This window comes from Sinohyriopsis cumingii, chromosome 1 (genome assembly GCF_028554795.1).
Source record: "Sinohyriopsis cumingii isolate HCF-2022 chromosome 1, ASM2855479v2, whole genome shotgun sequence".
Taxonomy (NCBI): Eukaryota; Metazoa; Mollusca; class Bivalvia; order Unionida; family Unionidae; genus Sinohyriopsis; species Sinohyriopsis cumingii.
Genome location: NC_142961.1, coordinates 189,000,825 through 189,014,141, shown reverse-complemented (window position 1 = coordinate 189,014,141; position 13,317 = coordinate 189,000,825). Strand labels below are relative to the sequence as shown.

Genomic DNA, 13,317 nt, shown 5'->3' with positions numbered 1-13,317 from the left:
GCGGCCGTTAGGATTTGTAATCTTGACAATTACTGTCAGTTAAGTAATAGCCACTAATTATCAATGTGAACAAGCTCGACATCTTATTAAGGGCTGTTAAACCATTTTCCTGCTGACTTGGGTATTGTACATCGATACTGCCACTTCTCAGCTGTTACTACTGTTCAATAATTGTAATCTTAACAATTATCAGAGTGACTAAACTGAACACTCATGATAACACAGCAGTAAGGCTAATCGGATTACATGTACTTACCCTTTTGTATGAATTAAAATTTGAGTGTTTCTTGGCTTTATTAATAAATATGGCTTCTCGTGAGGTGTAAATGATATAATATTAACCTTAGTGGTACATGTACTTTAGTGAACACTTCTTTCAGTAATGATAACCTGACATCGGGAAACAGAAATCAGATTACTTAACACACGTTATGAATAAGATACTGGTTCTGGATACATATTAAAATAAAATGTGGCAGCTTATGAGGGGTAAATTTTATATTGTTGCACTAATATGCTGACCGCTGGTCACGTTAGCCGGGTGGCCTATTTTGAGGGGTACTTTTGAACACAAACTTGTCGGTGCTAACGGATTCTGGCTGTAAGGAGCAGGTGTCCGCTTGTCAGGGGGGCCGTTCTAGAGAGAAACTACAGTACAACAATAATGAATCAAAATACATACAAAATTCACAACCAATAACCTTAATGCCATTTGGCAACTATAACAGTAGGGCAGGAGGGCTTCCCTAAATGGTCTGAAAAGATCAACCTGGAGAGAGTAACCCCAAAAATTAAAAATTTGCCTTACAGATTACAAAGCAGAGAAACACATGACTAAGGACATAAACACTATAAGCATTCATGGTAACATTTCTTCTGTGCTGAATATTTTGGTGGATAAGGGAGATAAATCATCTAAGGACTCTCCATTATTAGAGACAGCCCTGACACCTGTGTCAACACACAGGACTCTTTATTGCTGGCTATTCTTTTAGACCTGGCCTCATAAGTGTTCCAACCTACAATTCTTGATGATAAACAACAAGCAAATGAACCAAACAAAGCATCCTTTCACTTCATTGATACATGGATTGATTCCATGGATCAAATATTCTGTAACCCATCCCAACATTCTTACTCAGATGATGTCTTCCCTAGCCTATTTATATTGTGACTGGCCTAGATCTACTACATGGGATTTTCAGGGCCAAAAACCTCAACACAGTAAGTTCCAGGAAATCAGTCTGTCATCCAGTCTGTCAAACCCTCTGATTACAGGTAGACCAGTCCAACCTATATATGGCCTCATTGCACTCTCCATTTATGATGCTGAGTTTAGTACCTCAGCCTCCCACAGATGCCACCTCTTATTTCTCTTAGCCCTTGGTCAGTAGAAGGGACTGTTCAATCGGTCACCATTTGGAAATCACCATCTATTTCAGGGTGCTTTAGTTTTGTCAGTGACAGACCTCAACATTCTTTGCCAGCTTCATCTCAGGCAACTCAAGAGATGTCAGCCTCACATCATACATGTGTGATAATGATGCTTGCTCTCAGACTTCTTCTTCAGTTCTCTATCTCAGTATGTTACAGGAAGGTTCAGCCTTCAAAGCTCCATTGAAGTTTTCCACCTTTTACCTCTAGAGTTCTGCCCTCCTCCTACCTTATCAACCACTCGGGCCTGAGCTCCAGCATCGGTTGATCTTATTATTAAAAGGAAGTATCCAACTTCAAATTACTTTCAAAGTCTGTCAGAATCACAGACATTTTTTTTTAACTGTTTGCATCATCAATTGCAAGACCATCAACTGTCTCTTTTTTTCTACAAAGATGCTTTAATCAACTTTTCATCAATGGTTTACTCTTGCTTTACACTTGTTTTTCATTTTGAAACCCCAATAGTATACATGAACATTGCAGCTTTTGGGGATGACAAAGTTGTACTCAGTATGTATATATCGATAATCTTTCACTGCCACTTTCCCATTATGGCAATTGTGGGCTCTGTGTTGGACTTGGTATTGATGGGTGTCTTCCAACCGATGGAACAGAGCAAATCATAACTTACTTCAAGGTCCATGGTACATGTGTGGGAGTCGGTCTCTAGAATGGTCTGGGTCTTGAACAGAGCTGCTCAGATACCTTAACCAATGCCATCACAGCAGCTGCACATTTTTTACTGGCAGAGTGAGACATACTGCTCATCTCATCCACCTTCTTTAAAAATCATCATACGGCCAAGCTACAATCACAACCATTATCCTGTAAACTTCTTTTTCATGGATGAGTGTGCAAAAAAGCCACTAAGGAGACTTTTCCTGCCCCTAAAGAGCAATGTCGATACAGGGACATTTTGGGAAATTAACAAAAGAATCCAAGGTACACGACTTAAAACCAAAAACTAGGTATGGAATTTCATAATCAAGTAAACAGAGTATGAATCAATCAGGAATGGGCATAAAAAATAAGGACCAAGATTCTCTCTCCACATGGGAATTTCTTTGCCTTCTAGGCTTGCTCAGTGCGGCAGCAGACCTCATCATCCTACATTGCCTCTATATACACCCATTACAAACGATTCTTGTATCTCAGTGGTGTCCAAAAGTTTGCTTGCTGGACCAACCTCTCCCCATCTGCACAAATATGAAGTACCATTTGGAGATACCTAACTTGGCACACAGCAGGAATACTCCTACAAGTACAGCTGCCAGAGATCACATTCTATATGGATGCAAATACAGACAGCTGGGGACACACCTACCACCATCCTTCCGGGAAGCCAGTGGAGTGGGGTCTCCCCAGGACTGGCATCTACATTCAATCTTCTTGAGATGCAGGCTATTTTGAAAGCCCTTCATTGGTGGAGGGATTTTAACTGGAAGTCCTCATTATATTCGACAATTAAATAGTGGTGACTTATCTCAAATGGCAAGGCGGAATTTAGTCCCCAGACCTTGCATACTGGTTTGCGACTTTATGAAGTGGTGTTGTCAACAACAAATCTACGTCCAAATTAGTCATATTCCTGGATGCCTAAACATAATAGCAGATCCCAGAACTATCAGATGAGACGTAATGGTCTCTCCATCCCTGTTTTTACTCTGATGTGACCAGCCTTTTGGTGGACCTGTTTGAGACAAGGTGAAATATCGAGCTCCCATCCTTTGTCTCACTAGTCCCAGATCCCAAGCCTGGGCAGTCAAGGTGCTATCCATAGCTTGGAATGGCCTGGATGCATATGCCAAACCTACAACACCTTTGACTCTAAACTGATACACAAAGCAAGAGAAGTGAAGTGTTGCCTTATGAAAGGCCACCCAGCTAATGCGACCAGATGGAAAAAATAATGGATTAATGACCTCAATCTTGCAAGTGAAATACCTGAAAAATTGCAAATTTTTCTTATCTATTCAAACAACCACAATGGCTGATTTTACACACCCAACTCAGACCTACTGAACCTGCACATCTGGATCATATTAAGTAAGCCCACAGAAAGTAATCTCAACCAGTCATGGAGAAAATCGCTCAAGCGATGGAAACTCTTTATATGGTTTTGTATACAAGAGCGCATTCTACCACTACGGGCATCTATTACCTGAAATACCTAACTTCCTCCTCTGGCTCCAAAATGAGAATTAATTAGCTCAAGCTAGGTTACCTCTTCATGATCACTGACACCTTTTTATCATCATAGAAGACAAGATATAGGACAAAATAAAGACTTATTTGACCTTTTCTCTATCTTTGATTATACAAAAATGTTGTTCTGTGCCCAGATGAAATCTATCAGGGGTACGAACCTGGTTGAACAAGGCACATTTGACATCTTTCAGGGGCATCGTTAGCCCACCTTTCATACAAGACTTGTTTCCGTAATCACATGGGTGATGACAGCCAGAATCAGCGAAATGCATGCATTATCAGGGGACCCAAATTACATGCAGCCCTGACAAGATAGATCAGTTCCACTTATGATGGTTCCCTCTTTCATTGTCAGGAACAGGCTTCTATCCATGGACAATCAGACCTTGGTACTGAAATCATACTGGACACTTCCACTCAAAGCCACCTACACAAAAATGAGCCTTCAAGTGGTACATTAAAAAGACCGAGCCATTGTGTTGAGGGAGATCATACCTCTCAAACAGGGACAGGACGATACAACAACAACACAGACCCTCACATTAAGTATGTACTCTGCATATTGAGAAATAACTCCAATTCAGATGAATATGTATCACATTTCGGCTCACAAGATTTAAGCAGTTGCCAGATGCATTGCCATTTACTGGAACTGTTCAATGCTATCCAAGCTGTGGGATGGAAATCTGAGTCCACATTCTCCAGTGTTTACCTCAGAGATCTTTTATCCCAAAGGGTTCAACTCTGTCTGGTGAGGCCTACAGTCACAGTGCAACAGGCCACCTTCCCAGGTCATTCAACAGCCTCATAAGATGCAATTTCACAACATGCACTGGATTTGTGTAATTGAAAAAGTTTTCTCCATCCGATGTCACTTCCAGACAGATGGAGTCTTCTTCAGTCGGGTTACCTTGAAACTGTCTCACATACCTTAGAGATCTCATCTCCGTGGTAAGGGGATGTACCTCCCTCCATCTCTTACCTTTTCACCTAAGGTATTGTGATTGGGTAATGTATTTAAAGAAAGAACTAATTTTTCATGTAAAACGTTTCTTTGCGAATAATTACCCAGTCATAATACATATACATCTTCCCAGCCACTCTGCAGTTACATACAGATGCTCCAATAGTAACTGAGATATTCATGGATTTTGCTGCCAATCCCTATGTCAAGGGGAGATTACCAAGTCCAACCACCACCTAGGTTGGCAGATAACTTAGTTCTTTTTAGCTAAAACGTTTTATTTGGGACTGCTGGATTTGAAAGGTAGTAGTAGTACTCCCTTAGATACTGTGGTTGGATAGGTATTCATAAAGGAACATATTTTATTGGGGAAAAAAGTAGTTTCCTGGTGCAAGAAAAATGTAGAACAAGTCAGTATATGAGCTGAGATAACTAAATCTTTCACACTCTACTTCCTGTGTATGCAAAACAACTGCAATGAACACAAACACTAGTTTCTGTGAGTGAAAAAGGAAGTTTTTGAAAATGCCAACAACCCTAGCACAAATTAATAAGGTGACTATAACTTGTGGAGTGTGAAATCTGCCACTTTGCCGATTCTGTACTAATTTTGAATTATCCCCTCAGCATGTTCAGTCACTGAATACTTATATCAACATAAAAGCAGACATGCCAGACTTGTTCCCATATGTACGATTTAAGTACTTTACAAATTAATTAGTAGCCACTTTTGCGTGAAATTTTTACTTTCTAGTGGGTATTAAATGATTGGTAAACCATTCACAGCAAATCTGGAATGTCTTCTTTATGTTGATGTTATTGGTGTCTTAGAATACTGATGGGATGAAATATGAAAGGAAACAGGCAGGGCTTAGAATACTGATGGGATGAAATTTGAAAGGAAGCAGGCAGGGCTTAGAATACTGAAGGTATGTAATTTGAAAGGAAGTAGGCAGGGCTTAGAATACTGATGGGATGAAATTTGAAAGGAAGCTTCAGTTAGTCACCTTGTGTTTTTTATTTTTTTGTAGAAGGTGAGTGGGTGTTGTAAATACTTTACTTTGTTATTAACTTAAACAAATGTGTGCCTGTTACCATCATCTCAGAAGAATGATAAATTTAAAGGGAAATGAATACTAATTATTGATGACTGCTTTAGATTAAAGTAATTTGTATAGGACAAGTATTTTGTATCGGTTCTTCATCTCTTGTATCGATATGAGTATCAATATAGCAAAAAATGATCATATATCGAATAATCATTTCACCGCTACCCCATGCATTTTTGTATTTTTTTGAATAATCAGTGCAGAAAGTACATAACATCAAGCCTCTCATGGGCCATTTTCCTAGCATTTTGAGTGCTTTCTTAGACTCAATCATATTTGCATTTGTTCTTTCTACTTTCTTCATCAGCTTTCTGCCCTTTTTTTGGCTGCATATCTTGCAAATATTTACAGATGTTTGCAATTGTTACTGTACAATGCCTTGAGTATTTATCAGCAATGGTATAAATATTAAAATATATTGTTCATTTTAATTCTGGATTATTTGTTGAGTCAATGAATATGATCTTTTCTGATTGGTCAGTATTACCTGAGACACATTTTGTTATCATCAGTAATGAAATTAATGCTTGTGGACCAGGCAAGTTCCACATAACTGAATTACACTAATTTACTGGCTAAGTGGTTTTATGCCTGTACATTTGTGCCACAAGCATTTATTGTACCTTATCAAGTACAGGTAGGTACTCAACTGACAGTACACAGATAAGTTAACCATTGAAGGGAATTCAGATTCAGGACTACTGCTTACATGTTATGACAGCATCTGGCAGTAATTTTCCAACAGAGTTACAGCTGGATTTTAGTCAGCAAGATCACTAACCATGGGATTATGACAGGTGTTAATTGCATGCTCTGTTTTATACACACTGAGCTTACTTAAAAACAACATATTTGCTAAATATCTTAGTGTCTGATAAGCATTTTTGATCATTCTAGAAGCTACTTTTTAAACAAAGTCAACCAAATTTTTTTATTATTACAGTCAGCTGAAGTACCTAAGTGAGTCGAATTGTAAGGAGGTTGTTCTGGAATATGTCTTTCACCTGCTGGACACTGGTGATAAACAGGATGCAAAGCAGGCAATACAGGTCAGTCTTGTATACAGTGGTCTCCTGCTTGAGAGTCCTCTCTCAACAGAAGCCACTAATGATCAGAAGTCACTTTTCCCAACACCAAAGTAGTGTATTTTTGCTCTTGTGACTCCCTAAGTAGAGACCATCACTCTTATAAGGCCAGTTTTTCATTGCAGAGTTTTCAGTCTCATAATGGGTGGGTGGGGGGCTACTGATATTTACCCATCAATGATGTTGACTGGGCTACTGATATTTACTCATCAATTATGTTCACTGGGCTACTGATATTTACCCATCAATGATGTTCACTGGGCTACTGATATTTACCCATCAGTGATGTTCACTGGGCTACTGATATTTACCCATCAATGATGTTCACTGGGCTACTGATATTTACCCATCAATGATATTCACTGGGCTACTGATATTTACCCATCAACTATGTTCACTGGGCTACTGATATTTACCCATCAATGATGTTCACTGCCCTACTGATATTTACCCATCAATGATGTTCACTGGGCTACTGATATTTACCCATCAATATGTTCACTGCAAATTGCTGTTGCCTATGCTACTTGCTTGCAGTTATAAGTAATTTGCACACCAGTTGAGCATGTGCTTGGTATATACAGAATGCTCATCAGAGATCACCTTGGCATTCTGTTCAGTCAGTATAATGACTTTATTGGTAGCAAAACAGGCTAGAATTCGCATATTTTCTTTCAGCCATGTCAATGCCTGTTTGCACATTACTGTTTATCAGAATTCATAGGATTTCCATGACTGAATGCCCTGTCCAAAAAATATTAAGTTCGAACTAAAGTCAAATTAACTTTTTCAGATGTTTTTTACCTCAGAATTATACTTTCCTTTATTTTAATCCAGTTTGGTCACACAAGTTGACCTGCATTTTGTAATATGCTTTTCTGTTTAATCAGCAACCGATCTTCTCTTAAAGGTTAAACCATCTGAAATTTGTAAAGAAATGGGAAATATGTATTGTTTACAAGTTTGTTTACTATGTCCAGGTAACTATCCTGTTCTTTTTCATCTTACATTTTGTTTTCCCAGTTCCCAAAGTGAGGTTCTGGTATGTCGGGATGTAATAGATCTCATATGATTAATGCTGTTGCTGAAAGTATTTATGTATGTGTCACAGGCATTATTGAGAACAGACAGTATTTATGTATGTGTCACAGGCATTATTGAGAACAGACAGTATTTAGGTATGTGTCACAGGCATTATTGAGAACAGACAGTATTTAGGTATGTGTCACAGGCATTGTTGGGAACAGAAAGTATTTAGGTATGTGTCACAGGCATTATTGGGAACAGAAATTATTTAGGTATGTGTCCATAGCATTATTGAGAACAGACAGTATTTAGGTATGTGTCACAGGCATTATTGGGAACAGAAAATATTTATGTATGTGTCACAGGCATTATTGGGAACAGAAAGTATTTATGTATGTGTCACAGGCATTGTTGGGAACATAAATTATTTAGGTATGTGTCACAGGCATTGTTGGGAACAGAAAGTATTTAGGTATGTGTCACAGGCATTGTTGGGAACAGAAAGTATTTAAGGTATGTGTCACAGGCATTATTGAGAACAGACAGTATTTAGATAAGTGTCACAGGCATTATTGAGAACAGACAGTATTTAGGTATGTGTCACAGGCATTGTTGGGAACAGAAATTATTTAGGTATGTGTCACAGGCATTGTTGGGAACAGAACGTATTTAGGTATGTGTCACAGGCATTATTGGGAACAGAAGTTATTTAGGTATGCGTCACAGGCATTATTGAGAAGAGACAGTATTTAGGTATGTGTCACAGGCATTATTGGTCACAACATATTTAGGTATGTGTCACAGGCATTATTGGGAACAGAAAGTATTTAGGTATGTGTCACAGGCATTATTGAGAACAGACAGTATTTAGATAAGTGTCACAGGCATTATTGAGAACAGACAATATTTAGGTATGTGTCACAGGCATTATTGAGAACAGACAGTATTTAGGTATGTGTCACAGGCATTGTTGGGAACAGAAAGTATTTAGGTATGTGTCACAGGCATTGTTGGGAACAGAAAGTATTTAGGTATGTGTCCATAGCATTATTGAGAAGAGACAGTATTTAGGTATGTGTCACAGGCATTATTGGTCACAACATATTTAGGTATGTGTCACAGGCATTATTGGGAGCAGAAAGTATTTATGTATGTGTCACAGGCATTATTGAGAACTGACAGTATTTAGATAAGTGTCACAGGCATTATTGAGAACAGACAGTATTTATGTATGTGTCACAGGCATTATTGAGAACAGACAGTATTTAGGTGTGTGTCACAGGCATTGTTGGGAACAGAAATTATTTAGGTATGTGTCACAGGCATTATTGGGAACAGAAATTATTTAGGTATGTGTCACAGGCATTATTGAGAAGAGACAGTATTTAGGTATGTGTCACAGGCATTATTGGTCACAACATATTTAGGTATGTGTCACAGGCATTATTGGGAGCAGAAAGTATTTAGGTATGTGTCACAGGCATTGTTGGGAACAGAAATTATTTAGGTATGTGTCACAGGCATTGTTGTGAACATACATTATTTAGGTATGTGTCACAGGCATTATTGAGAACAGACATTATTTAGGTATGTGTCACAGGCATTGTTGTGAACAAAAAGTATTTAGGTATGTGTCACAGGCATTATTGGGAACAGAAATTATTTAGGTATGTGTCCATGGCATTATTGAGAACAGACAGTATTTATGTATGTGTCACAGGCATTATTGGGAACAGAAAATGTTTATATATGTATCACAGGCATTATTGGGAACAGAAAGTATTTAGGTATGTGTCACAGGCATTGTTGGGAACATAAATTATTTAGGTATGTGTCACAGGCATTATTGGGAACAAAGTATTTAGGTATGTGTCACAGGCATTGTTGGGAACAGAAAGTATTTAGGTATGTGTCACAGGCATTGTTGGGAACAGAAAGTAGGTATGTGTCACAGGCATTATTGAGAACAGACAGTATTTAGATAAGTGTCTCAGGCATTATTGAGAACAGACAGTATTTAGGTATGTGTCACAGGCATTGTTGGGAACAGAAATTATTTAGGTATGTGTCACAGGCATTGTTGGGAACAGAAAGTATTTAGGTATGTGTCACAGGCATTATTGGGAACAGAAGTTATTTAGGTATGTGTCACAGGCATTATTGAGAAGAGACAGTATTTAGGTATGTGTCACAGGCATTATTGGTCACAACATATTTAGGTATGTATCACAGGCATTATTGGGAACAGAAACTATTTAGGTATGTGTCACAGGCATTATTGAGAACAGACAGTATTTAGATAAGTGTCACAGGCATTATTGAGAACAGACAATATTTAGGTATGTGTCACAGGCATTATTGAGAACAGACAGTATTTAGGTATGTGTCACAGGCATTGTTGGGAACAGAAAGTGTTTAGGTATGTGTCACAGGCATTATTGGGAACAGAAAGTATCTAGGTATGTGTCACAGGCATTGTTGGGAACAGAAAGTATTTAGGTATGTGTCACAGGCATTATTGAGAACTGACAGTATTTTGATAAGTGTCACAGGCATTATTGAGAACAGACAGTATTTAGGTATGTGTCACAGGCATTATTGAGAACAGACAGTATTTAGGTATGTGTCACAGGCATTGTTGGGAACAGAAATTATTTAGGTATGTGTCACAGGCATTGTTGTGAACAGAAAGTATTTAGGTATGTGTCACAGGCATTATTGGGAACAGAAATTATTTAGGTATGTGTCACAGGCATTATTGAGAAGAGACAGTATTTAGGTATGTGTCACAGGCATTATTGGTCACAACATATTTAGGTATGTGTCACAGGCATTATTGGGAACAGAAAGTATTTAGGTATGTGTCACAGGCATTGTTGGGAACAGAAATTATTTAGGTATGTGTCACAGGCATTGTTGTGAACATAAATTATTTAGGTATGTGTCACAGGCATTATTGAGAACATACATTATTTAGGTATGTGTCACAGGAGTTTTTGAGAACAGACATTATTTAGGTATGTGTCACAGGCATTGTTGTGAACATAAATTATTTAGGTATGTATCACAGGCATTATTGAGAACAGACATTATTTAGGTATGTGTCACAGGCATTATTGGTCACAACATACTTAGGTATGTGTCACAGGCATTATTGGGAACAAAGTATTTATGTATGTGTCACATGCATTACTGGGAACAGAAATTATTTAGGTATGTGTCCATGGCATTATTGGGAACAGATAGTATTTAGGTATGTGTCCATGGCATTATTGGGCACAGAAAGTATTTAGTTATGTGTCTACTGCAATAGCGGGCACAGAGGGAATTTAGGTATGTGTCACAGGCATTATTGGGAACAGAAAGTATTTAGGTATGTGTCCATGTCGTTATTGGGGAAAAAAGTATTTAGGTATGTGTCACGGGCATTATTGGGAACAGAAAGTATTTAGGTATGTGTCCATGGCATTATTGGGAACAGAAAGTATTTAGGTATGTGTCCATGGCATTATTGGGAACAGAAAGTATTTAGGTATATGTCACAGGCATTTTTGGGCACTGAGAGTATTTAGGTATGTGTCACAGGTTTGGTATGTGTCGCAAGCATAATTGGTCCCAATTTATTTTGGTATTGATCACAAGCATTGTTGATCACAGATAGTATTTAGATATATGTCTCAGGCATTTTTGGTCACAGAAAGTATTTTGGTATGTGTCACAGTCATCATGGGCCACAGAAAGCATTTTGGTATGTGTCACAGACATTATTGGTCATAGAATCAAAAACTCTTTTAATGATTTGATGTCATAAATGTAACATTAATTGACCAAAATTAGGTAATTGTGGCAGGGCATTGCTGTTGGATATATATATATATATATATATATATATATATATATATATATATATATATATATATATATATATATATATATATTGGTAGTTAACTTAAAGGTTTATTTTGAGAAACATTATATTAGAGTATGTTTTATGTTCCCTTGATATTGGCAATAGTAGTTTGCATCTTTTGTTGCTTTAGGTCTCATGCAGCTGAGATCACTATATGTTTAACATGTAAGAAATTTAAAATTAAAAACTATATACACCTCTCCCTCAATAACTTGCACACAACGGGGTCCACAAACATAGACCGCACTATGAGCGAGTTACCGAGGGACCTCCAAAAATTGAAAAAAATCACTTTGACATCAAGAAAACAGGGGGGAGGGCACGTTAGGGAACTGGGCTGTTTAATGATTGAATCCTCATTTTACAATCACGCCGATAATAATTTTTAATAATGCGCTTCTTCTAATGAAGTTGTTTGTTATTCTGTTTAAATAACATTTTTTTTCCTCAAAATATCCAACATATGAAAGATCGTTCCAACTGGTTTGAACAACCATCACATGTAAGCGAAAAATCTTTGTATTACGTCACTGCTTTTTGTTTTCTTGATGAGTCTGGTTCCCATACTGGTATTTAATGGTATCTTGCCAAATTGGTAGTCCACAATTTGGGAACTTGACACTGTTGATACACCACCAAACAAGATTCCCTTTTTTCAAAAACACACTACATTTATTTCGTGACACGTCTACATCGAAACTCAATTTTGTATTGTTCAATTAGTGCACTGTTAATGTCGTGATTTAATTGGAAGTAATAATGAAACTTCTTATCATCCCTGAGGATATCTCTAAATGCCAGTTCAAGAATTCTCGGAAACTCGCTTGCCCACAATGGTCCGTATCTGTGAAATCAAGCTCTTTATTTTACAAAGTATTCATTTCACTTTGCTGCCTTGTTATCTTTGATCACAGTTATGAAAGAGTCGGTTAATTTAAGGTAGTTTCTATTACATACACAATAACGTTTATTACATTGTTCAATTGATCAAAGGAAGTAATTTCACCAACATATGACCGAGGCCACTCGATTTTAAGTTAGTCTGATTTTTGTGCCTTTTAAATTTTCTTTTTTTCCACCTCCTTTTTTTATTCAAAAGACATAATTAACGTGATAATATAAAGGAGGCCAGCTTTTAATTCAGTGCAACAATACAACAAATACTTCCGCAAGTTAGTTATCAAAACACGGACGGCACTAAATTAGGTTCTCAGAGAAATGCTCGCAGACATAGCTGTTAAGGTAGATTGACACATTATATGTTTAATTACAAGACTTCACATTGCACTTATGATGATTACACTTAAAAGGAACTAAAAGATGGAACTAGAACACAAATTTCAATTGATAAAAAAATTATTTAATTTGTATTTATTTTTTGTATTTATTTATTAAAGTACTGTCTCCACTCGGCGTAAGTGACATTTGCATTGATAGAAATTTCCTTACATATCGTTAATTGCGGTGTACTAGGAATGTCATTTGGAAAGAAAATGTAAAAAATTGTATGACCTATTTTTAAATTTGATGTTTCATAGTGTTGATTAAAATTTCAAGGTCTTATCTAACGTTTTCAAC

The 13,317-nt window shown here is 37.3% G+C and overlaps 1 protein-coding gene across 4 annotated transcripts in view; it reads left to right on the top strand.

Moving 5' to 3' along the window:
- Window positions 1-13,317, top strand: part of LOC149808557 (TATA box-binding protein-associated factor RNA polymerase I subunit A-like) — a 58,140-nt gene that overhangs the window by 21,912 nt on the left and 22,911 nt on the right. For all 4 annotated transcript variants that reach the window (XM_089979049.1, XM_089979059.1, XM_089979067.1 and 1 more), the window contains exon 5: window positions 6,662-6,767. In XM_089979049.1, the coding sequence (XP_089835175.1) occupies window positions 6,662-6,767 (106 nt within the window). The remainder of the gene's footprint in view (window positions 1-6,661; window positions 6,768-13,317) is intronic.